General features: G+C 39.6%; 1 protein-coding gene across 1 annotated transcript; it reads right to left on the bottom strand.

Moving 5' to 3' along the window:
- Window positions 1-246: 246 nt before the first annotated feature.
- pir (pirin) lies at window positions 247-26642 on the bottom strand. The gene is made up of 10 exons (XM_047363945.1): window positions 26503-26642; window positions 24748-24862; window positions 24301-24393; window positions 22825-22905; window positions 20535-20741; window positions 12782-12866; window positions 10718-10762; window positions 3232-3314; window positions 1513-1579; window positions 247-1387 (listed from the first exon to the last, which is right to left on the bottom strand). Exons 2-10 carry the CDS (start codon window positions 24838-24840, stop codon window positions 1269-1271), a joined length of 873 nt encoding a protein of 290 aa, XP_047219901.1. The 5' UTR covers window positions 24841-24862; window positions 26503-26642; the 3' UTR covers window positions 247-1268.
- Window positions 26643-26679: the final 37 nt, after the last annotated feature.

The following is a 26679-nucleotide window of genomic DNA, read 5'->3' as shown; positions in this document are numbered from 1 at the left end:
GAGCAGGAACATGCGTTTTAATGTGATCCAGAACTCCGTAACGGGAAATAAGATGCCAACACCACACCCGTCTCCCAGACATCCTATCCACTTACCCTTCCAGACCCTTTCTGTTTAGTATTCAATCAGCTAGAAATACACCAAAAAATCTGTGACATCCATAAACTTTGTAGCTTCTAATAATAATGGAACATGCAAAAATATGATCAATGTGATACTTGTGCAGACAAAAAAGAATTCAAAATATTTACATTTTAAAATTTATTTCAAATTCATTAGTACACTAACACCACCCAAAATTGTGATAAAATATATTTAAACTTCTACTAAATGTTTTTTACTTGTATGCATGAGGTAATACATCTGGTTGAAAGAGAAGGTGGGAGAAAGATAGAGCAAACATGTAGTGTCATTCAAACAAATTAGTGCAAACAAAGTGCTTAGTATTTATAGAAAATCTGTTTTTTTTGTAATGTCTTGAGTTTAAAGTGTCTCCAGGGAAATATTCCTCAGTGGTTGCTTTGGTAACTTCAATGAAGATAAACTAATAAAAAGGAATGACATGATGTTTCCAGTGCATATCAGCTACTAAAAACACTCCTTTAGGGAGGCATGGCTTAATTTGCACCAATCTCTTGCTTTTTCATTCGCAGAATTAACATGTTATCCACAAATTCTTCAATGAGCATTTAAAATTCTTTTATAAACTGAGCCTCTGAAGGCATCCGATAACAGCACAAGAGACACTTTGTCTCAACAAATCTGAAAAACCCAATTTATAAAGTGCTGATTAGGAGCAGATTACCAAGACATCTGTTGTGTTGCTTGGTTTTTAGCTACATAATAAGAGAATTCCGTCTATTATACCAAACCCTGTTTGTTTGCACAAACAGCTGGGGGAGGACAGACGGAGTTTATCATAGTAAACAAGAATTAAAAACAAGAACTCGACAGCTTACAACTAATCGACAAATCTAACAGATCAGTTAAACCTAGCTTACAATTATTTTTGTAACTTATTTAGTACTCTTTAGCATATTCCAAGTGACTCTGTTCCTTCAAACAGCATAAGGAAAATATCTTTGGAAAGAACCACGAGTATTGTTGGTGCAAGTATATCCTATATGCTCTAAATCATAAATATATATATATATATATATATATATATATATATATATATAGATAGATAGAAATATAGACATACATAGATATATAGACATGTAACAAACCATCTAACAGAAAAAAAGCTGCATAACGAGCTGTACTGCTTAAGAAGAATCTCGGATTTTAGATCTCCAGTGTTTGGCTCTTTCAAAGCCATTTCTGCCATTTTGATAGTCCATGATGGTCTGGTCGATCTCCTCTGCAGTGGTCATTACAAATGGACCTGAAGGCCAAACAACCTACATTAATACACAGGTGTAGAAATCTGTGCTTCCAATTTTCTTAAAGCACAGAGTCACCTCATTGTTTAGTGACTTGTTAACAGTAAAATAATAGAAGGTGATGTACCATGTTGTACCACAGGCTCGTTGATTGGTTCTCCAGCAATCAGCACAAAATGAGAAACTTCAGAGCCCTGCAGATAGAAAGAATATGATATAATTTTTATTGGAAAAGGGTTAAAAACCTCAAGTAATAAATAAACACTAAAAACTGAGGAATATGTATTTTAATTGTTCAGGAAAATGTAGGAGAAATGTGATGTCTCAAGAGGAATAAATTAAAATGGCTCAAATTACACAGACATACCACAACCGGTACGAATAATTCAAACACCACTCCTCAGAGGAGGTTTCTGCTGTTCAAACCTCAGACATTCATTTTGGTGCTCCTGACTTTTGAAGTGAGAGTGAAAACAATGGTAAAGTTTTAAGAGCTGCCTGAGGAAGAAGGCTGTAGTGGCTTATGAGTATAGTAAAGGATTTAAAGATGTCTCAAAAGAACTTGAAATCAGCCGCTCTACTGTAAGGAAAATATTCTACAATTGAAGGAGTTTTAAATGAAAAAAGGAAAAAAAAAAAAAAAAAATACCAGCATGTACAGGTTTGGCGGTCCAAGCAAGTATACCTTGAAAAGAAAGACGCTAAAAGAGGCTTCAAAAACCTTAAAATGTCATCAACCGGCCTACACCAGGCTCTTTCTACTGTTGATGTGAAAATATGTTATTGTACAATCAGAAAGAGACCACCCAAGTGTGCTGAGGTTTGCAATGGGGAAACACACTAAGAAAAACATCAAGGTCGGAATAAAGTTTGGAAGAAAGAATGTAGACACAGAGCAGGAACTCTGGAATAATGTTCTTTGTAAAGATGAGTCTAAAACGTAATTATTTAGAAACCAGAACAGAGGACATATTTAGTGTAAACCAAATACATCATTCCAAGAAAAGAAACTCGCAGCAAATTAAAAGCATAGAGGTGGAAGTGTCATGGTTTGGCGACGCTTTGCTGCATAAATTCTAATGTGTATCAGAGGGTATTTGAGGAAAATAATAGATGATCTGTAAAAAAATAAATACATCTGAAGCAGAACTGGACCCTGCACCATGACAATGACCTAAAACATGGCAGTAAATGCACCACGGACTGTCTGAAAATTAAGGGATGGGAAGTTCCGGGGCCATGTCAAAATCCAGATATTGATCCCATTGAGATGCAATGGGGTGACTTAAAACAGGGTGTACATGTAGGAAAACCTTCAAACATCTTACAGCTACAAGTGAGGGGTGGGGGAAACCTTCCTCAGATCGATGTCAGAGATGGTTTGGGCAATCTTCTGGTAGGAGTCATTGTGCCTTGCCATTCATGCAGATGTTATTTTGACATGTAGTCCAAATGTAAATCCATCTGAGTGGATATTGCATGCACCGGGCAAAAAAGTCTGGTAAGTGACAGTTTCCGGTCCAATGGAAATATTTGTTACTGGTATCTCTGTGCCAAATACCAACCTAATAAAAGATCCATGATTCTACAGGGCAAGACTGTTTTTAAGACTGTTTCGAGCAAGTGGTCATAAAGTTGTAGCATACAACTTTATGACTAGTGAATTAGTGAGACAAAAATCAGTGACACGCTTTGGCAACTTTGTTGTGACAGCCTTAATGGCAATAAGAATTAAACTGTTGACCTGAATATTATTTTTCCTAAAAAAAGTTGATCATTTTTGGCAACAAAGCGCTTTAGACAAAGACTAAGTGGACAAGGTCCTTAACAATTTAGGTTCTTATACCTTGTTTTTAAATCTGACACAATCACCATCTCCAAACACCACAGTGTGATGGGGCTCAACCTGCTGCTGATCCTGATCTGGGCCTTAAAAAGAAAAGCAAATGGATATATAAACAAACATTCTTGTCATTCACCTTTTATCATCACAATATTTATATCAAGTAAACCTACACTTCAATTTACCTTTATAAAGGTCAAACATTTACCAGTTCGTACTCTCTCCCCGGCTACTTCATTTAGTCCACTATGCTACTACTGGGTTGGACACCTTTTGCCCTATCTTCATGGTACAGATTCAACAAAGTGTTGGAAAAAAGTTCATAGAATTCAAGTAGTTGCCATGGCTTTGTCATCTGCATATCCATGATGTAGAAGTCCTCTATTTAAAAATCTGGTGACTGTGGAGGCCAAAAGAGTACTGTAACAAACCAGTTTGAGGTAATTTGAGCATTGTGACATGGTGAATTATTCTGCTGGAAGTGGCCATGAAAAGATACAAACACTGTGGTCCTGAAAGGGGCAAAAAACTGTCAGCAAAAATACTCAGATAAGCTGTAGCGTTTAAACAATGATAAAAAAAGGACTAAGGGGTCCAAAGTGTGCCCACACCAATACAGTACCACCAGCAAGGCAATGTGAGGCAAGGCAAGTTTATTTATTTAGCACATTTCATGTACAGGACAACTTAAAGTGTATTAAATAAAAGAGATTTAGAGGCATAAAAATAAAAATGTTTAAAATCAGAACATAAAAACACATACAAAAAGTCAAAGTGCAAACTGGTAGTTTACTGTAATGCAACAGAAAATAAAAAGGTTTTCAATCTTGACTTAAATGAATTGAGATTTATAGCAGCCCTGATGCCTTCAGAGAGTTTGTTCCACAGGTGAGGATCATTAAAGCTGAATGCTTCCTGTTTGGTTCTAACTCTGGGTACAGAAAGTAGGCATAACCCTGATTAGGGTTCTAGTTGGTTCATTATGGACCAGGAGATCAGAGATGTATTTTGGCCCAAGACCATTCAGAGAACAGCAGCGTTTTAAAATCTATTTTGTGACAGAGAGGAGTCGGAAATCTTCACAGAAGGGCATGATTGATATATCCTTTCATGATGCTTAAACCAAATTCTGACCCAAGCATTCAAATGTTGCAGCTGAAATATTGACTGGTTGGGCCAGGAGACATTTTCTCATCTGTTATGCTTCAATTTTGGTGAGCCTTTGTGAACTGAAGCTTCAGTTTTCTGTTTCCTGTTCTGTGACAGGAGTCGCACACTGTGTGGTGTTGGGACCCACAGCCATGATTACAACGTGAAAGGCCAGTACAGACTTTCCTGGAATTTTCAAAATAAATTGCATTAACCTACTTCCGGCACAGCCAGGAAACGGGGTAACTGCGGACTTTCTGTGACGTCACTGTCCAAATAAAAGCACCGCTCTTGCTACATCCTGTCTCTTCCACACCGGTGATCATCGGGACAGGGGAGGCAAGCGCACTAATGTCTCTTTGCTAGCAAACAGACATAACTCTTCAACTGGATCCGAGAGTGTCATACGATCATCGATCATATGCACTAAGATAAGTACAAATGAATCACTGTCTGTGTATCCGGTAGATTCACTCATGAACGGGAATTAAGGTACAAGCCTGGCTTTACTTTCTCTCTGAGGCCTGCAGAAACAAACAATGTTCCAGAGAGTCCTCTGCAGAGACGCTGTCTCTACGAAGCAGAGTGGAGCAGTTTCCCAGTCTGAAAGGAGGATAACAGGCACCTCATCCTGTGGTAACGTGCAGTGTGGTCAGCGGACAGAACCGGCCGCCCAGCCAATGCTCCGGAGGTCAGCTGGAAGCTAACCCTTTGTTCACAGAGCTTTCTTCAAACTTCGTTGTCGCCCGGACAACTCCTCAACATGTTCATACGAGGTTTGGTGTTTGGGCAGAGTAATCGAGAAAGATTTAGATTTAAATCATCTAAACGTTTTTCATTTTATGAAGTTTGGTTTTGTTTGTGTGAAACTCAGCTATTTTGTTGCTAGCAGGCTATCCGCAGCACATGTGCTCAGGTTGTGTTCTGTGTTTGTGTGTTCTTAAAGTTAAGACAAACTTTATTTAAAGGGTGATTTTAAACACAGAAGATTGGCCATAACACGCCGTCCGCGCTCATGCATTTTAACCCTTTTATTAACGGTATTTTAAAGGTGTGTGTTTGATTCTGTTGCTAAGCTATCAGCTTCCTTTGTTAACTTTCACTGCTAACAAGCTAAGAACACGTGCTTGCCTGCTAGGGAACATTTAACAGAAAGGTTGTTAGTTTTCAAGCTAGTAAATAATAGTCCCTAATCATTATTTTACTAAATCTGATAACTAAGTAAACACCATTAAGCCTCATTTCTCCAGAAAGATTTGGCTCTTTCCCAAAATATTCCCATGATAATATTTCTTTAAATATTATTTTAATAAATAAAGGCAGCTAATTAGACACCGTTGGGAATTAGTCAGAAGGTTGGTTTTATTCAGCAAATCATTCTTAAAACATTATTTTATTAAAATAATACTTTACCTGATCTTGCATTGTGAATGGTTGTCTAAACGTTTGCTGATTATTTTCTAAGTTAGTTCCAAGACTAACTTAACTTCATTTCCAGATTCTTCAAGATAATCCTTGGTTCTCAAACATAAACATTGCATGGTAATGTTGCATCACTCTTTTGGTCATGATTTTCAACCATCTTTAATCAACTTGTTTATATTGTACATAGCCCATTAGTCTTCCCTGTTCTTTAATTCTGCTTGGTAGTTTAGTTGGATTGTTTTAGCATAGTAAAGAGTTTGTTGATTGAAATATGTTTGACTTTTAGTTGACTTATTTTTGTTAATAAATTCTTGTATTTTAAGAAATTGTGTGAGTTTATTCCATGTGTGTGCAGAGTTTTGCTGTTCAATAATGTCAGAGCTCGTCTCACATCTTTCTATTTTGTCCTAATACCATCGCCTTACTGGGCTGGTATTCACAGGACAACCCTTAACAGACCGAAATATTATTTGATAAAATATTAATATTAAATAATACTCTCAGATTCATAAACACAACGGTGGTCTCATGCTGCTGTAAGTCATTTTCTTCAAAATTCAACATGATGTGTGTTCAAATACAAAGCTAGTAATCAGGCAACCTAAGTGGCTGATGAGCGAAGTTTCTGTATTGCTGTCTCAACTGCCATAAAATCCTTCTGGTCCACAACTCGTCACCCACTGCAGTGTCTTAGCTATTTCTAGATTCTGTTTTAGATTCCTAGATTGGCAGACGTAACAAAACTAAAATACATCCTGCTTTTAAAAATAGTGGAAGATGATTTCACTAGATGGAAATCTCTACCTATATCACTCATGGCAGGGTTGCTTCAATAAAAATGATTGTCTTGCCTAAAATCAATTACTTATTCTTAATGATACCAAATAAACCGTCATCTGACTGGTTTAGATCTCCAGACTCCTCCATAACTAAATTTCTTTGGAAAGATAAACCCCCCCACATATTGGCTTAAAAACGGTACAGGAGACCAAAGATGAAGGAGGACTAGATTTTTTTCCACCTTTCACCATTACTTCTATGCTAATAGACTACAATACATCTCAAAATGGTTTAAACACAGCCCTCTAGATGAACTCTGGCTAGATGTAGAACAGACATTATGCAATAATATTAAGATTTCAGACCTTCCACATATTAGCTACACAAAACAACATGTGTGCTTTAAAACCATCAATATCAGCTCCTCTCTGACAGCATGGTGGGAGTATTTAAAAATGACAGGGTCTTCACTAATCCCATGCAGACGTACACCCATCTGGAACAACCCTTTCATCCATTCCAGACTGGAAAAGTAAAGGAGTTGAATACCTGAACATTGATTTGAAGGAATTCAGTTCAACCCATTTAACATAATTATACAATATGGGATAGACAAGAATACATTTTTAGAATATCAACAAATTAAAGCTATAAATAAAAAATAAATTTAGGCTCCATAACGTTGTGTTACAAACACCGTCAGGTGTATTAGAGTTCCCTAAACTCAACCCTCCAAAACCATTTCATCACACCACCACTTATGTAGGGCCATGGGGCGCGAGTGCGTCATTGGAATGCCTTGTCCATCTCCGCGGTCCTATGGCAGCCTGGCCCCCAATTTGTATGTACAACTTAGACACTTTTACTTATAACATCTTCATGACACGCACATATAGGGCGTTGGGGGTGGACATGCTTAATGGGATCCAGAGGGGAGGGTGTTTTATTAACTTCACCTTTAGTGCCTGCACCTACCTCTAAGGGTTAAGTGGCATGTAGACATTGAGGAATCTAGGAGGGAGGGTAGCGTGGCAGACTCTCTTCCCCACCTGATTTTCCTTTTAGATAAACTCAGCAACAACACACATCAACACTGCATTTGAGCGAACAAAGGTAGGTGTGTGGGGTAGGGGGGTTGTGTCCTCTTTTTTGGATGTGTGGTCACTGACATTTGGATTGGCTAAGCGGTGACGGCAGAGCTGAGCTAGTTGGTGTTTCTCCCTGGGCTATCATTGCAGTGGAGGCGATGTGATGTGTTTGTGTGGTTGTGGGGGTAGGGCCGTTGGCCCCGGTTCCGTGAAGCCGGCCTGGGAAATCTTGCCGGATGGGTTTGTCCCGTCTAGGTGTGGGATCGTGGCATCCATTGTTACTATGGTGCTTGGTGTTGTCTGCTCTGTTATGCTTGGGTGGTGTTGCATAGGGCCCTTGCCTTGCTGTTGCGGCGCGCTGTGTGGTGGATGGCAGGGTGTGGCGGGGAGGTTGGAGCAGGGCTGGGTGTGGAGCTCGTGCAGTGTGGATGTGTCTTCATCGGCTTTTCGGGGTTGGAGCTCATCTGTAGGGTTGTCCCCCTGTGGGGAGGGGATTCATGCCATTTGGGCTCAGGGGCATGTGATCAATGTCTGTATCCTGGTTGGGGATGGCTCTGTGGGGAAATTAATGTTGGGGTTTGTTGTGGGTGGGGGGCTCAATGGGGTTGAGATCGGAATTCATGGGGGGGCGGAATGCTTTGTCCTGAGGTGGTTCTGGTTGGCGGGATCATATGGACTAGGTATGCTCATGACCCACTCTCCAGATAGGGACGGGAGGTAGTTGGGGGCTGGGGTCGGGGCGGGGTGTGCGGAGTCTGGGCTGGGGTCATTCAGGTTCCGGCGGTGCCAGCACTAGTCTGGGTGGGTGCTGGGGCGGCCTGCCTGTCTCCATCCCGGAATGAAGGGACCACCTTCTGGGTTTGGGGGCTGGTTGCCCCTCTGGGGTTATCGGTAAATGGACCTGGGAGTATAGTGTATTTATGGAGAGTGTGATTGAGTGCATGTAAGTGTTTTTATGTGTATGCATGAAAGTGGAAATGTGTGATCGTGACTGTGTGGGGCAATTTTTTCTGTCAAGTTGGGTCTTGGCCTGCTCCCACTTCTGGATCGGCTAAGGCCATGTAATGTGGGAAAGATTTTCTCTCCACCACACTCCTTGCCTGTAGCTGGTTTTTCTGCTCGCTGGTGTATTGGTGGTTTTTGGTGTCCGGGGCTGCGTGCTTTGGTGTGTGCCGGCTCACTCCCGGTGGCTGCTTGCCGGGGACTTTTTGGTAACCGTGCACTTTTTGGTAACATTGCTGTTGTTATATATGTTTCTGCAGGTGTATAACATAGTCTTCTAGGGTGTTATCTTGTATTCTCTTCACCCTTCTTTCTCTCCTTTATTCTTTTCTCCTTCTCTTCCTTTTTCCTTTTTGCCTGACCTCTCTTTCTTCCTTGTTTCCATGCCCACTGCAATTGAAATAATCCTTAGCCTCAATGCTCAGCTTGTGGAAGTAAATCTGCTGGGCTTCTTCTTGGCACTGCCGAACAGCATACATTAAAGAAAAGCCAACTGGTCATTTCTTTTACTAAAATTAAGCCACACATTTGAGCACCACCCACAATGTCCATGGTTGTGAACACACTTAATGCAGATTCTTCTTTGTTGGTGTTTAGTGGCTTCTTCTTCCGGTCGGCGGAAGAAGAAGCCACTAAGCCATCAGAACTAGGAACCAAAATGTTTTAATTTGAAAGATTCCGGAAGGATCAGAATTTTAGTCCAATTTTCAATCGATTCTTGAGACTTGATGCCAAACACTATGCAGCAAGTATAGAGCAAGCATTCTGATTTTCCGTTTGAACTTCAGCAACTCATCTTCATCACATCTAGATGCCTAAATGCATTTCCTTGCTGCCTTGTTATTGGCTTGTCAACTATTTGTGTTAGCAAGCATTTAAACAGATCCACCATAAAAAGTGGTCTGTGAGTGTTTCCAGACAATTATGACATACATATTTTATTCGTAATGTTGCTGTACTATGATCAAGCAACTTTGGTAACTTGTGAATTCAACTAATCACGATTCTTTGGCCAATCTGAAAAATATAATTTTCATTCTAACAACTGAAAAACAAAACAAACACACTGTGTCTAGGAACATTGGTTCTTGTTATGTTAGAAAAGTACAATAAAATATAACAGCTATGAACTAAGATAGGTTTTGTTTTCAATGTAATTACCAACTAGAATAACAAATTAATTAACTCTTTGATTGCTGTTAATTGTTTACAAACCATTTATGGACCATTATAACATGTATGAATAGTATTGTATTTTATGACCACAGTGAGCAAAATAAAAATGGTAACAATATGAATGCTGAGAGACAAACAATGGCAGCTTTTCTGGATATATTCATCAAAGACAGCTGGTTCTGATTTAGGCCAGACAACACGCAGAGTTAGACTTGAAATTCAAATAACTACTTTATTCTCAGCATCCCCTTATCCTCTTATGTCATAAAAACATCTGGTAGTGATTATATTCAAGTCTAGTGATTCCCCAGTATAACAAAAGAGAGTAATTAAATATAATAAGGTTTTATGGGAGAATATTAAATAGGTTCAAACAAACCAACAAAGCCTGTGAAAAAAGGTCCAGTATCTGAAAGGGTTTGCTCTCATGCAAAGACTGTTCCGTGAACCTACAATGTCTACCCAACGAAAAGGATCAGGAATTGGTTATGATTATATAACAGCTACATTATACGTTCCTGATATGAGGCCAGGGATTACTAGGGTCACAGATTTTAGATATGTAATTCGGTGAATGGTGATTGAAGAAAAAAACATATCACCACTACTGATTGATAGTAAGAAGTGACTAGGCATTAAAGTGGAACATATTGAACCTTTTGGCTGAATTTAAAAGGGAAGCTGTTCCTGGCATCAGAGAACTCACTTATTTGCTACATAGATATTTTAGCAGGAAGGAAGGGTGTCTACATTACCAACCAAAGCAGATCACAACCACTTAACTTACCAGACATAATGTTACTTGTAAAACAATTTAAATCAAATAAAAAAGGTGAGGCTGTGAGTAAGGAAAGACGAAAACAACTCACCAACATGAACAGTTCCTGAGAGAGTATAAATGAAGGAAGTCCATCCTGTCGAACAAAGAAATCTTATTTGTAAGTATTGAAAAAACAGGCAAAGCATTTAAAACTACACCGTCTATTAACTAAAATAAACATTTTAGAATTTCAAATAGTAAAAACACAAACTGTATTGATACTATTGATGGTTTTAAATGTAGGCCTATCTACTGCCAAAATCTTATATTCTCATGAATAAATCAAATGTATTTTTCCCATCACAAGCATCAGTGCAGCCTGATATAAAATGGGTCATTTCACAGCATAGATACTTCTAAACGTGTACAGTACAGACCAAAGGTTTGGACACACCTTCTCATTCAAAGAGTTGTCTTTATTTTCATGACTATGAATATTGTAGCTTCACACTGAAGGCATCCAAAATATGAATTAACACATGTGGAATTATATACTGAACAAAAAAGTGTGAAACAACTGAAAATATGTCTTATATTCTAGGTTCTTCAAAGTAGCCACTCTTTGCTTTGATTACTGCTCCGCACACTCTTGGCATTCTGTTGATGAGCTTCAAGAGGTAGTCGCTTGAAATGGTTTTCACTTCACAAGTGTGCCCTGTCAGGTTTAATAAGTGGGATTTCAAGCCTAAATGGGGTTGGGACCATCAGTTGTGTTGTGCAGGAGGTGGATACAGTACACAGCTGATAGTCCTACTGAATAGACTGTTAGAATTTGTATTATGGCAAGAAAAAAGCAACTAAGCAAAAAAAAACGAGTGGCCATCATTACTTTAAGAAATTAAGTTCAGTCAGTCCGAACAATTGGGAAAACTTTGAAAGTGTCCCCAAGTGCAGTCGCAAAAACCATCAAGCGCTACAAAGAAACAGGCTGTCACCTCTGCTGCGGACGATAAGTTAATCCGAGTCACCAGCCTCAGGAATCGCAGGTTAACAGCAGCTCAGATTAGAGAACAGGTCAATGCCACACAGAGTTCTAGCAGCAGACACATCTCTAGAACAACTGTTAAGAAGAGACTGTGTGAATCAGGCCTTCATGGTAAAATAGCGGCTAGGAAACCACTGCTGAGGACAGGCAACAAGCAGAAGAGACTTGTTTGGGCTAAAGAACACAAGGAATGGACATTAGACCAGTGGAAATCTGTGCTTTGGTCTGATGAGTCCAAGTTTGAGATCTTTGGTTCTAACCACCGTGTCTTTGTGCAACGCAGAAGAGGTGAATGGATGGACTCTACATGCCTGGTTCCCACCGTGAAGCATGGAGGAGGTGTGATCGTGTGGGGGTGCTTTGCTGGTAACACTGTTGGGGATTTATTCAAAATTGAAGGCATACTGAACCAGTATGGCTACCACAGCATCTTGCAGCGCCATGCTATTCCATCCGGTTTGTGTTTAGTTGGACCATCATTTATTTTTCAACAGGACAATGACCCCAAACACACCTCCAGACTGTGTAAGGGCTATTTGACCAAGAAGGAGAGTGATGGGGAGCTGCGCCAGATGACCTGTCCTCCACGGTCACCGGACCTGAACCAAATCGAGATGGTTTGGGGTGAGCTGGATCACAGAGTGAAGGCAAAAGGGCCAACAAGTGCTAAGCATCTCTGGGAACTCCTTCAAGACTGTTGGAAAACCATTTCAGATGACTACCTCTTGAAGCTCATCAACAGAATGCCAAGAGTGTGCGGAGCAGTAATCAAAGCAAAACGTGGCTACTTTGAAGAACCTAGAATATAAGATATATTTTCAGTTGTTTCACACTGTTTTTTTCAGTATACAATTCCACATGTGTTAATTCATAGTTTTGATGCCTTCAGTGTGAAGCTACAATATTCATAGTCATGAAAATAAAGAAAACTCTTTGAATAACAAGGTGTGTCCAAACGTTTGGTTTGTACTGTACATTTCCAATTATATAGAGCAACAAGAAAAAAAAGGACAAAACCTCTGCATATCAAGGCAACAATTACATATTTTTAAGTAAGACTTTGTTGCTTTAGTTACTACCAGTCTATACCTAGGTTGTACAACAATGCTTTTACAACTATTATCTTACCAGATGGTACTGGCTGCACATGCATGGACCCAGCCTGCAGCTTGAAGTCCAAGTACAAGGTTGGTGTTCTTGTGTAGACCTTAGACTGTATATAAAAAAAAAAGCACATGGTTAAGAGTACACATCTTCACCAATACATTTTTTATTTGATAACCAAAATAAAATACTGATATATTTTACCTGACCGCACATAACTCTTGTGCATTTAAGGTTGAAAAGATATCTAAACAATCTAAAGAGATACAGACTAATATCAGGCAGAAGCTGGATTAAAGACAATGTTTAAAAACCATTTTGAAAAATCAACTTGATGTCTGTGTTTGACCAAAATTAATGATTAATATACTCTGCCATGAAAATGAGTCTATTACACAAAGCAGAACAAAGACCCTTAGCATCCAAAAGATCCGGAAATATACTCAGATGGCATGGGAAACACGTGCTCGCCCGACCAAGGGATCAGAGGGTGAGGCTAGGGTTTTACAGGTACAGACAGAAAAAAACAGCCTTGCGTTGGAAGGTCAGGAAAGCCTTCAACCAGAACCCATGTTAAGAACAGGTTCAGGGAACAACATAGGTCCGTCAGCAGAACCGGGGGGTTGGTAATGAACGGCAACCGAAGTCTGGTAAACTGGATAACTTCCGGTAGAGCAGACGCCCTGACCATCAAGGCCTAAAGGTAAAATTGATGGAAAAGGGTGGAACCGACACACAGAAGGGATTATGGGGAAAGAGATGGAGGATGCCTTTCGCAAGATGGCGACAGAAGCAGTGCCCCAGGCCACCACACCACCAAAACCCTTGAAACAGGAAGCCGACCCTCCATTTAAACCAGACCCGAAATCCCCGTCAGCAAGACTAGGCGTGCACTTCGTCTCCATGGCCACCAGAGTCTACCTGGTCGGGTGGGGAGACAAACCTGAGAAACCTGCTTTCGGCAGACTGGGCACGTCGCCTTCTGAAGGCAACCAGAGTCTGCACCCTCAATGTGCAGGTTGGCAAGAGGCAGCTCTCTCATGCTTTTAGTATTGTTCAACACCTGCACCCTCCATTTTTCGTCGGCGCAGACCTGCTGGTTCGGCTGGGTGCCCAGTTAGACACCTTCAACCAGTTTGTTTGGGCCCGAGCCAACGCTCGCTCAAGTCCTTTCTTGGGAACCCCTGAGGTCATGCTGTCAGGACAAAGCATTCCTCAGGCCTGCCAGGTCATAAGTGAGACCAATTCACTAATACCGCAGCGAGCAGCAGGTGTACCGATCTACCTGACAGTCAAAAAGGGACAGAAGCTTCGGAGCACCCGTGTTTTCTTAAAACCTGTTCCCTACTTCGGCAAACTGAACCTGGTAGTATGTGGCACACCCATGCTTGACCTGAGCAACTGCTCAACTTTTCTTTTTGGTGGAGAATCCAACCCAAGTGCCTATTCAGGTAACCCCAAGAAAACCCCTGGGGATACTCATAGACAGCTCTTTTCATGACTTCAAGCTAACCATCCCCGTCATTGGAGACCTGCCCTTATTCGTGTCCGATAGACAGGACTCTCCAGACATTTTGTTCACGTTTCCATCGGACATGATCACAGTTGAGAGACATGATGTTTAATAACCAAATCCACCTGTGGTTCTACCATGGGGGCTGAAGGAAACCTTGTGGTGTATGTACTGGCAACACACCCAGGGAAACCAGGTCAAGAAGAGCCAGGGACCCAGGACTCATCCAGCGAGCCATACCCCGGTTTTGAGACCGAGGTCAACGAGCAGTTGGAGAAAGCCAATCCGCTAAGCACCGAGTTTTATGAATATCAGTCAGTCCTCTCGAAGGACTCCCATGATTGTGGGGTCACCGACCTCCACACGGTTCATATCCCAACAAACCCAAATGCACCTCCTACGTCGTGCGTCAGTATAAGATCCCTCTGGCCGCTTATGAGTCGATTCAGGAGTTCCTCAATAAGCTGTTGGAGAAACAGATCATTTATGAAAGACCCCTCACAGAACTCCTGTGCAAAGACACGCCTTTCACTTGGGGAGAACCCCAAGAGCATGCTTTCCAGCTCTTGAAGCAGAAACTTGGTTCTGCACCTTGCCTGGCCTACGCAGATAAGGACAAGGAGTTTCACCTTGAAGCGAGTTTCTCTTTCCGGTGTCTGAGTGCTGCATTGAAGCAGAAATATGACCAAGACAGGCGAGTTGTCCAATACTCAAGCCGACCTTTGAGTAACATAGAGGTTAAGTTCTCAGACTGGGAGAGGGCTCTGCTTTCTACAGTCTGGGCAGTTGAACATTTCAATAATCATAATTCTTACAGCTGTTTCTTTTTCAAAGAATCCGGTCCAAACACAACAACTTCTGTCTTGTCTGAATTTAGAAGCAGAAAATGCAAGTGATTGTAACTTGTTACTTGGTGTCATCCAAGTTTTTATGTCGCAGCTGAATTAAACCAGGGAGCCTGCCTCCTATAAATAATTACCTTCTTTTTCTAGAAGGCTGCATTGTCTAATGCACCACGCAATGAGGAAGTAACAGTTTGAACAAGAGAATCAATTTGTGAAGGGGAAGAAACAAAATTATTGCCATCCACTGTGTTTTTCTGTGATGAGGAAATTAGAAGAGGAACACATTCTTTAAATGTTGTTACAGCATTGTCGGATAATGATCTACTATAATGAAATTTTCTTTCAGGGATGGAGTACTCAGTTAAATTAAACTCAAAGGTTATTAAAAAATGGTCAGGCAGGACAGGGTTATGAGAAAATATCGTTATTTATTCTCACTCAGTGCTATATGTCAACACAAGGTCCAGAGAATGAAGACAAAGGTGGGTAGGTTTGTTAATGTTTTGAGAAAAGCCAATTGAGTCTAAGATAGCATTAAAGGCTATATTTAGGCTATCACTTTCAATATCGACATGAATGTTAAAGTCCCCCACTATAATAACCTATCTGTATTTAACACTAAATCAGATAAATAGTCTGAAAACTGATCTAAAATGGCCTGGTGGATGGTTCAAAACAATAAACAGAAGTGGTTTTAGTGCTTTGAATTTTGGATGAGGAAAACTAAGGATTAAATATTTAAAAGAGTAGTAGCTATTAATTGGTCTGGGACTAATCAATAAATCGGACTCAAAGATGGTTGCTAGTCTGAAGAACTCTGAACTTTGAGCACATTTCTTTTTGAGTTTGTTTGTCATCATGTTTAACATAAAAAAATGCAATATTTATTTCCCCAGGGTGTCTGTCTGTGTTGTTGGCTCACACCCTGTGAAGTTCCATGTCCTGTGTATAACAGTAAATGGAGTGGAGTAATGTTGTATGTTTTCTTCTCATGAAATTATTCACAAATAAACATCTTCCTATTGTGTTTCAACCTAGCAAATAGATTGTGCTTTTAGATGATTTTTGTTATGAGCACAATATTGGCCAATAACAAGAAATACGTTCTCATTGCAAAACAACCTATTACAATCTCCTACAATTTGTGTTAAAGGGGACATATCATGCAAAATCCACTTTTTTAACTCTTAAACACATGTTTGTGTGTTGGGAGTCTCTGAAAGTCTAGAAAGTTTGAATGTAGTCACTCCAGATCCTGCAATGATATATTTACATGCCTTTTGGGTCATATCTGGTCAGTCTGTTCAGATTTTTCCATTTTCTATTACGTTTTGTTCTCTATTACGTCACAGTATTTTCTGTGGAACTTCTAAAGATGGTCACGGACTTCCGGCTAACCAATCCAGCGAATCCGCCATTCTTTTCTCTCGCGTAATTCTTGTAGTTGAAGTTGAAGGATGCTGAAGCAGCAAGCGGAAAAATCGAAATGTTCGTTGTCGGATGTACTGACCCACACCAGTCATTACACCGTACCCTGGGAAAAGAACCTCTTTGGAGTGCCTAGTTAAATTTTATTTTTCATGCCTCTTGCTAATGTTAGCCCTGTGCGCTCGCTTTTACCTCCTTAGGGACATCACCTTATTGTGTGTTTTGAATAACAATATTAAACAAACAGTTTTGCTATCTGGTTGCCCTTTTTGCTTTGGGAAACACATGAGCCTAATGTATTCAGTGATGTCTTGATGATAGGGTTAGCTAACTCGTTAACTATGTTGGGGTCTTGTTTAAAAGTTGTGTTCATTCAATTTGTGGTAGCATTAACATTTTAAAAGGTATCTTACATGTAGATTGTGTAAAGAGATGTTCAAAGTCAGTTGTTGCGAGGTTCTGTTGTTCCCTACTTTAACACACCTGATTTAGATGATTGCAGCTTAGCAAAAGCCTGTTCAACCAATCAACCATCACTGTTGTTTGTTGGATTTGATAGCTTACAGCTACAATATTAGTTTTATTGCTGTTATTCTCATGCATTAGTAAACGTAGCACATGGCTGATGGAATGATTTTGTATATACCTCTTGTTTTTTAGTCATTTGTTGATATTTATCATGGGCAAGTAGAGTAATGGAATCTTGTATGGCTCCGTAGCCTGGAGGGGGCCGGGTGTGAATCGCCTAATTTCCATTTAAAGAGGCCACAGCAAAACGAGACGGTCAAAAAGTAGGCTTAAAAAATTAGTAAAATGAACGCCTGAGCAGCTACATTAATGACAAATTCAAACCAAAGCATTGCCGTTCCACTTTATACAGACCACATCTGAATGATTTAAATAGGAAAAGGAATGATTTAAAGCATGATATGTCCCCTTTAAAACAGTCAAGTGCTCGCTGGGTATTTTGCACCAATTATACACACTTGGGGTGGGTGCCATTAAAATGTTCTGCCATTTTTAACAGTAACTGTACACATCAAATCACAAAGAATAATCAATTTGAGATAAATACATTCTATATTCAGCCAAAATATAGAATACTCCACTTTTTAGGTTGCCAAAACTGTTTTAGAAAGTGATAAAGAATGCTCTTTCTCACAGGAAAATAACAAATTAGCAGGCTGCCAAATTAAATGAGAGAGACTGTGCTTATAGTGGCACATCTAGCAATTAATCTGAAACAGTAAGAAAATTATGCTGAACAATGGAAATTCTGAATAGTTATTAGTTTATCACAGTGGTGGACTAAACCATTTCCTACTCCATCATTTGTGTCACATTTTTCCTATTTATATCACATGATCAAACATCCTTGATCCAGCAGCTCTGTCCTATACTTTCTGATTCATGGTCTGAAATTACACCAAACCAACATTCTTCCCTAATAGTTTTAGACAAGCTGAGCTTTCTATTGTACAAATATATCCTGTTCTGTATCAATTGAAATGAACACCTGGTTTTGAAAAGAGGGGGAAACTCACTGTCTTTTATGCTTTTGTCTATAGGCACATATTGTAACGATGTGGATGCATGTGTCTGTATGAGTGGTGGGCGTGGTGTGCAGCTGAATGCACACCAATCCAGGTTGGAGCGTTTAAAAGGAGTTGCGGGATGAGCATTCTTCACCTGATAATCCCACACTAGTGGTAATTCAAGCCTCCGAACCTCAGTCCCATTTCTTGTGATTACCTGTGTAACTCTGAAAACTTTTATCTCTGCCTGCCCGGATTTCTCCTGCCAATGCTCAGATGGCCGAGATTATACCGGACGAACAATCCCCAGCAGTCCTTCACAGCACCTGGCTGCTCCAACCGAAACACCTGTGGACACATTGAGTCGAACACCCCCGACCAAACCCCTCGTTCAAGGCTCACTACCTATATCGCTGCCACGCCTCAAAGCTGTTTTCCACGCTCCTGCACCGTAAGCTACCAAACCCTCCTGACAATCATACAGTACACACCAAAAGTTTGGACACACCTTCTCATACAAAGAGTTGTCTTTATTTTCATGACTATGAATATTGTAGCCAATATTGTGTCCCCAAGTGCAGTCGCAAAAACCATCAAGCGCTACAAAGAAACAGGCTGTCATGAGGACCGCCCCAGGAAAGGAAGACCAAGAGTCACCTCTGCTGCGGACGATAAGTTCATCCGAGTCACCAGCCTCAGAAATCGCAGGTTAACAGCAGCTCAGATTAGAGAACAGGTCAATGCCACACAGAGTTCTAGCAGCAGACACATCTCTAGAACAACTGTTAAGAGGAGACTGTGTGAATCAGGCCTTCATGGTAAAATAGCTGCTAGGAAACCACTGCTGAGGACAGGCAACAAGCAGAAGAGACTTGTTTGGGCTAAAGAACACAAGGAATGGACATTAGACCAGTGGAAATCTATGCTTTGGTCTAATGAGTCCAAGTTTGAGATCTTTGGTTCCAACCACCGTGTCTTTGTGCGGCGCAGAAGAAGTGAACGGATGGACTCTACATGCCTGGTTCCCACCGTGAAGCATGGACGAGGAGGTGTGATGGTGTTTTGCTGGTGACACTGTTGGGGATTTATTCAAAATTGAAGGCATACTGAACCACAGCATCTTGCAGCGGCATGCTATTCCATTCGGTTTGTGTTTAGTTGGACCATCAATTATTTTTCAACAGGACAATGACCCCAAACACACCTCCAGGCTGTGTAAGGGCTATTTGACCAAGGAGAGTGATGGGGTGCTGCGCCAGATGACCTGGCCTCCACAGTCACCGGACCTGAACCCAATCGAGATGGTTTGGGGTGAGCTGGACCACAGAGTGAAGGCAAAAGGGCCAACAAGTGCTAAGCATCTCTGGGAACTCCCTCAAGACTGTTGGAAAACCATTTTAGGTGACCACCTCTTGAAGCTCATCAACAGAATGCCAAGAGTGTGCAGAGCAGTGATGAAAGCAAAAGGTGGCTACTTTGAAGAACCTAGAATATAAGACATATTTTCAGTTGTTTCACACTTTTTTGTTCAGTATATAATTCCACATGTGTTAATTCAGTTTTGATGCCTTCAGGGTGAAGCTACAATATTCATAGTCATGAAAATAAAGACAACTCTTTGAATGAGAAGGTGTGTCCAAACTTTTGGTCTGTACTGTACATCTGACAAATTCTTCTGAGAATTCCCCTAACTTCGTCCGTCTTTCACAGAGCACCTGATTCTCGCTTCCAGTTTTCCCCAGTGACTTCACCCTTGTACATAATAATTATTTTGCAAACTTTAATGGTTTCAAAGTGTGGTTCTGTATGTAGGTCAGAAAGATTCAAGCCAATATGTCACATATTTATGCACCTGTAGTTTTCTAATGCACTGACTTTGCCGTGATTTTCTTCAATCACCAAAACTGCTACTCTTAAATTACAGCACATAGGAGCCAAGCCCTAATCACTTAGCTGAATCTGAAGACTAATAGTTGGTAATGAATCAAATTGAGCCAATGTGTTCCTATTATCTTCAAGTCAAATGATTCACAATATGGACACATAAATCTAGCCATCACTCATTATTCTTTCCTCTTAGCCTCACAGTCAGCCACAGTTTGTCATCTGTCCAGACTTTCTCAAGCAGACCTCAGAATTGATGTTGAAAACAACTGGAGACACCACAAAACTACCAAGTCATTTCTTGCATGCCAAAAGAATCTGTTCCCCATTTCCAGCTTCCTTTTTTCAAACATTTCTTCCAGCCACTGCGGTCAAACATTGCAGTAAACAGGCAGTCCTATTCAGTAACACACAGACAATAAAGCATGCACATTTAGGTCTTTGCTTATTGGATCAAAAGAGAATTCTAATTAATTAACCACTATTTTAAAAATTCTGCTCTGTCTTTAGGTTTATTGATGACGAACATGCAATTGAAACATGAATATTCGCACACAAACCAACAAACACACCTTCGCTCCCAAGGCTTCTCCAGATATTACAGCAACCGTAACTCCACCCTGGGTGGGTTTGGGGATCTCCGAGCTTTTAAGCTCCTGGTATGCTGGTTCGATCATCTTTTCTTGTTTTCGGAGGTTAACCCACAGCTGCAGTCCCACCACTGGCTCCTCTGACACAGGCATCTCGGCATGGACCACTCCCCGTCCTGCTGTCATCCACTGGCAGACAATGACACAATTTCTGACATTATCTCAATCAAAAGAAATCATGCATGTACCCTAATTTTGAGGATGTTCAAAAATGTTGAAGCTATACTATTAAATGTATTTTGAAGATGTCTTGGAGTTTAAATTGAATTACCAGATAAGTTAAGTATTGCTGTTTATGTTACATTAATTAAATATTTACATCTGCAACATGTGCAGCACATTCTGCACTTATTAGCATGCCTTGTAAAGACTCTACTTAACTCTTAGTCTTGAATATATAACACATCAATAGGTTCTAACATACAGATAGAGGGTTATTTCCTCATTGCACAATCCCCCTAGACCAGGTTGTCAAACTCAAATACACAGAGTGCCAAAATTAAAAAAAATGGCACAATTCGAGGGCCAGGCCTGTTCAATGTTTATTGAAAACATATTGAAATAACCTGATTGCACATGCTGAACCTGGAACTAACAAAGCACATTGTGGTGATATACAATAACAAAGACTCAAAAGCCTGGTGTATTATTTCAAAACCTGTTAGGTAAAAAAAGAATGTCGATGATCTCTGAAAGATCCTCATCAATCACTGCTTTTAAATAGTAACATGTCAAAATAAATAAAAACACGTATATTTATTTCTTATGGCTCTATTTGCAACTTTTTCAGAGTAAATTCAAGTGAACATCTTTTTCTACAGACAAAGAGCCAAAAAATATTTTTTCTTCAAAGAAAAATCAACTGTCCTGTTGTAGCAAAAGAAAGCAAAAACCCAAAATGAAACTGAATTAAAAACTGAAAATGCCCAAAAGCTCAATTTGCCACTCTGGGATGCTCACTTGCCGGAACCAGATAATGGGTTTGTCATCTTGGATAAAAGTTCCTCAATGTTTGGTGTTAGGTTCTGAGGTGAGGAAATCCTCAGGATTGAGTGAAGGTGGTCATCTGTTAGATGACTCGTCCTTACCAAAGGGTGTCAAAAAGCATGGAGAGTGCTGAACTAACAAACTGTTTTCATAAACCTAAAGTTGCTGAATACTTTATTCTATACATGATAGTGATTTACTGAGCTTTCAGTTACTCTCTTTATGTGCTGATACAGTCTTATGCAGAATTTAGTATTTAATTATGCAATTCACAAGTCTAAATCTGCCACAAGGAGACATATACAACTGATAGGTATCCTTTATTAAAAGAATGTTTGAATGCATGTGTGTGTGTGTTTTATCTTACGGCTTTAAAACAACTTTAAAACCTAGTCCTGAGAGCATAATATCTAATTAGCATGATTATAAACTATATGTGTTAAGATCAAGGGTATATACCACATGTAGCTTCATTCACAACTACATCAGTGAAACGCACTCTGTATTTAAAGTCTAGAAGAGCAGAGAATATCATTTAATGTGGCAAATTTACTGATGACAGAAAATAGTTTTATAACAAAGCTTATCAGCTATATATATACACACATATATATATATGTATATACATATATATGTATATATATATGTATATACATATATATACATATATAGTCAGTCAGTCAGTCAGTCATTTTCTACCGCTTATTCCATAGTGGGTCACGGGGGAGCTGGTGCCTATCTCCAGCAGTCTATGGGCGAGAGGCGGGGTACACCCTGGACAGGTCGCCAGTCCATTGCAGGGCAACACACAAACAACCATGCACACACTCATTCATACACCTAAGGGCAATTTAGAGAGACCAATTAACCTAACAGTCATGTCTTTGGACTGTGGGAGGAAGCCGGAGTACCCGGTGAGAACCCACGCATGCACAGGGAGAACATGCAAACTCCATGCAGAAAGACCCCCGGCCGGGAATCAAACCCAGGACCTTCTTGCTGCAAGGCAACAGTGCTACCAACTGCGCCACCGTGCAGCCCTATATATATATATATATACATATATACATATATATATTGTATATATATAATAGACAAACAGTTACAAACAACTTTGTATTTGTGTTGCCTATAATAACCTGCAGCTTTATATTTACGGAAATATGGATCATTTTTTGTCTAATTCTTGTCAGTGAGGTCTAATGCATCCATATAAGTTCAGTACTTGCAAATCTCCAGGTTTCAGATGTCCAGAATGACCACAGAAGTCCTCATGGGCTGTGATTCCCCCCAAAACATATGTGACCTGAAAAACACACACGCGCACACACAGTGAAAACCGATAAACTGAAGCTGTGTCTAAACGCCGAAATGATCACAGAAAATCATTACACATGAAATAAAAAAATCTATTTAAATTTGACAATCTACTTTCTGGTTGATAAAATATTTCCAGTGTTAAATTTTTGTTTTTCAATCATATCAAATCAGTATTGGCGTATATTTCAGTAAAGTTTGTTTCTTCCCTTGTTCAATAAGTCTTTTAACTCTGACTTATTAGTCATCCAGACATAAAAGCCTCCTAAGTTCAAGGCATGGATAAGTGCTGAGTTAAAACATAACAGATAACTTAAGTTAGAAACCATTTTTATTTGGGTCTTCAGGCATTTTGTTATGAACAGGTTGTCAGAGAATTTGTTCCCATTTAGATCCAACAAGGTGATTTGCAAAAACTAAAAAACATGGCATATGATCTGCCAAAGGATGATGCATCTCCCAAAATGTTTTCCATCTTTCGTACAAGCAACATATAAAGAAACTAGGGTAATTTAAAACTATTGCACGGTGTTGTATTATCTTAAAATGTTTTACAATACTGTTTTTGCATTACATAACACACAGTGTTGCAGGTTTTATTTTTTCTGGTCACTGATCCCCAAAAAAGTGCTTTCTTAACACTAATATAACACTAATACTTGCATTCATGCATTCAGTTTACAGGTGCAGTGGTCGGACGGGACAGGAGGAGAAATCCTAAGCTTAAGGTTGCGGGTTAAAAGGTGAACATCTGTGTAAGGGAGGAAAGCTCGGGCCCATGCAGTGAACCGCGTATGATCTATCTCCACAGCTGTGTGATTTCAAAAGCTGTGTAAGGGTCAGCAGACATGCTTGCAGAAAGGCATGCTGGGAGTGAAGCCCAGCTCTGTTCATGCACTCAACGAGACAGAGGTTGCATCTGCAAAACCTAAGACTCTAGGGGAGATGGCTGGGTTTCTAATGACAATGCGTGAGTTTTTACAGATTAACTTCAAAGAAAATAAAATTACAAACAGGACTGAAGGGACAGGAAAATCATGATGTCATATTTGCTGATAATTTGCCCATAGAATAAGTCTTCTATTTAGACGTAAAGTTTTTTTTTTTCCAGCTGCCATAATGACATACTTAGCTCATTAATATGTTGACTTCAGTTAAGGCTATGAATAATTCAAAATGCCAGAACAAGTTAATACCTTTGCCCCAATGTATGATTTTTGAAAATTTGTAAACACTGAATCTAATGAACGGATAGGGTACTGTTGCTTATTGTCGCCATCTAGTGTTGCTTTGCACCAAATCAACTCCATCACATTAAAATAACCAAATTATTAAATTAATCCAAATTTGCAGATGTTTTATAAACACTGTTCCATCTTCTTACTGTCTCAAATCCTCTGTGAGGATGGTCTGGAAAACCTGCTGGCTTGCACACTTTAAACTCATCCAACATCAGGAAAGGATCCAAGTTCCTCAGCTGTAAAGTCAAATACACAAGGAACAAGCGTTAACAAGCGTTAGATTCAAGTACAGTTTATATCCAACAGCAATACCTAAACTAAATGCAACCAGAATGTAAAGAAGATGCAATAATGGGAATGTGCAATTAGTATGAATGTGTTATTTTCTGTTTTTGACAAACTGTTTCTATTTTTTTTATTTTACATAAATTAATTGCTCATGCACTGACCAGATAGCTTTTTTCTGAAATTCATTGTATGTGTGACAATGACAGTGAAGGAGGTTCTGATTTTGATTCTGTGATAAAGCTAATGTGTTCACTTGTACCCAGAACTCTGACAGCTGATCTATTTTTGCTTGAGGAACTTACTTCTTTCCTTCCGATGCTCCTACGGACCCGAGCGCCTACTCCCTCTGCTTGTTCCACGCTAAGAACTGTCTGCACCACCTTCCTCACATTCATCTTCTCTGTGCAGGATTTCACACTGCAAAACATATAATACACTTTACCTGACTCAGGTGATTTTATGTTGCTGGTATGTTGCTGGTAGAACATCTGTTAAATATGTGACAGAATAACAAGTTAAAAGGGTCATCTAATGACTTAAAGCCATGGCTCTCAAACCGTGATAGTACCAGGCGACCAGGTGTCACTGGTGGCTGTCTTTAGTTGAATTTAGAAGAAATGTAGGCATCAAATAATTGCAAGGCACATAAAAACTAATCAACTGGGATGTAGCACTTATAACCCCTCAACAGCCAAAAAGATGAGCTGTTCAGGCACGTTGACCTTTGCTTCCTCCTAAACTTCTCAAAAAAGAAGTCCCATGCTGAGAAAATGTCAAGAATGTCTAGTAAGAACTGAAGAGAAGGTGAGTGAACATGTGACCTTGGCTACCTATACTTTGTTCTATTACCTCCAAGTTTGAAAACGCGTGGGATTTCCCAATTGATATTCTAAGTGACCAGGCTAACTATGGTTAGCAACACAAGTTAATAATGTCTTTCTCAGTATTTTGTACTTTGAAACACTGTAGTAATATGTTCACTGATGGAGGTTGTATAATACCATGCATTAAACTTTATTATTTTCGATTTAAGGAAGCCATATTGGATTTTGAGGTTGGGGTTCATGAGAAATCTGACTTTCCTGTTCGGAATTATAACTTCACCTTCCTGTTTATATTTGTGGTGAGTGCTTTTGTCTTTTTTTGTGTCTTTTTTTCTGTTTAAACCTTCAAAATTTTATCTTCTAATTAAAAATAGAACATTTACACCATTTACTTCAAACAATTGAGCAAAATCAATTTGTTCTTTATTTTTTATTTTATTTGTTTTTTATGTTTCTTAAAAACGTATCATAACAACAAAAATCCTAATGCTGTTGTACATTGTTTTTTAATGTTGGGTGGTACGGGGAAAACTTACAGTTTACAAAGGGGAAACTTGTTCTTAAAAGTTTGACAACCACAGACTTAAATAATAATTAAATATAAATTGATTTCGCTCTAAATTACCATGTGTCACACGTGTTGTAATAGATACATATGCAAAGGAAAAGGCAGAAAAATAAAAAAAGGGCAAAACATCCAGTAAGAAGCTTCAATTCAGATTGTATTGATATAGCTTTCAGATGGATGCCCCCAAATGAAATTAAAAGTAATCAATGAAAAATTCGACCCAGCATTGACCGAATAGGTGGTATACATAAATTTAGAAATAGTGGATAAACCGGTGTTACATCAGTGCTCTGTTTCCTGTGGATCAGCTTATCTGTCAGTTGATCACACCAGCTGCTGGTCAGCTGCTCCAGTTTCTATTGACGTTTGGGCAAACAGTTTGTACTTATTTAAAAACAGAGACGCATAAATTATCCAATCCTCTCTGTTCGGTGCCACTTCCCCGTTCGCGGCTAAGTTGCACTGCGTAACAATTAAGCGTTTCCTGAATCAGCGGCTGTTTTTCGACACGTAGTTTAACACCTGCTGCCACTAACATCCCACTCAGAAATGCCTCATACATTTTCCTCAATACAAAAACAATGTTAAGTCTTCACGGTGTCAGTTTTCCGTGGTCAGCAGCTAAATTAAACCGAGCCATCTGCTTGCATTGCAAATCCACTCACCTGCTTGAATATAAAACCTGTCCGTTTTTGTTGGCTATTATTGTTTAAAAATCACATTGACCGAATATTTTTAGCCAGTTTAATTTCCTCAGGTAAAATTAAAAGGCGGAAGTAGGAATGGGGCGGGGCTTAAGACATGACGCTCAAGGGTAAAGTGAAAAACAAGAAATACCTCTG

Source organism: Girardinichthys multiradiatus, chromosome 4 (genome assembly GCF_021462225.1).
Source record: "Girardinichthys multiradiatus isolate DD_20200921_A chromosome 4, DD_fGirMul_XY1, whole genome shotgun sequence".
NCBI classification, from domain to species: domain Eukaryota; kingdom Metazoa; phylum Chordata; class Actinopteri; order Cyprinodontiformes; family Goodeidae; genus Girardinichthys; species Girardinichthys multiradiatus.
This window is presented reverse-complemented; position numbering and strand designations above follow the sequence as displayed.

What these genes read in the sequence shown, in the direction of transcription:
- pir (XM_047363945.1), bottom strand. Translation starts at nt 24,840, where the DNA reads ATGAATGTGAGGAAGGTGGTGCAGACAGTTCTTAGCGTGGAACAAGCA. An exon ending in TGAAACCTGGAGATTTGCAA is followed by an intron (nt 20,742 to 22,824) that starts GTACTGAACTTA and finishes ATTGTCTGCCAG; the next exon opens with TGGATGACAGCAGGACGGGG. An exon ending in TGTGCAGCCAGTACCATCTG is followed by an intron (nt 10,763 to 12,781) that starts GTAAGATAATAG and finishes TTTGTTCGACAG; the next exon opens with GATGGACTTCCTTCATTTAT.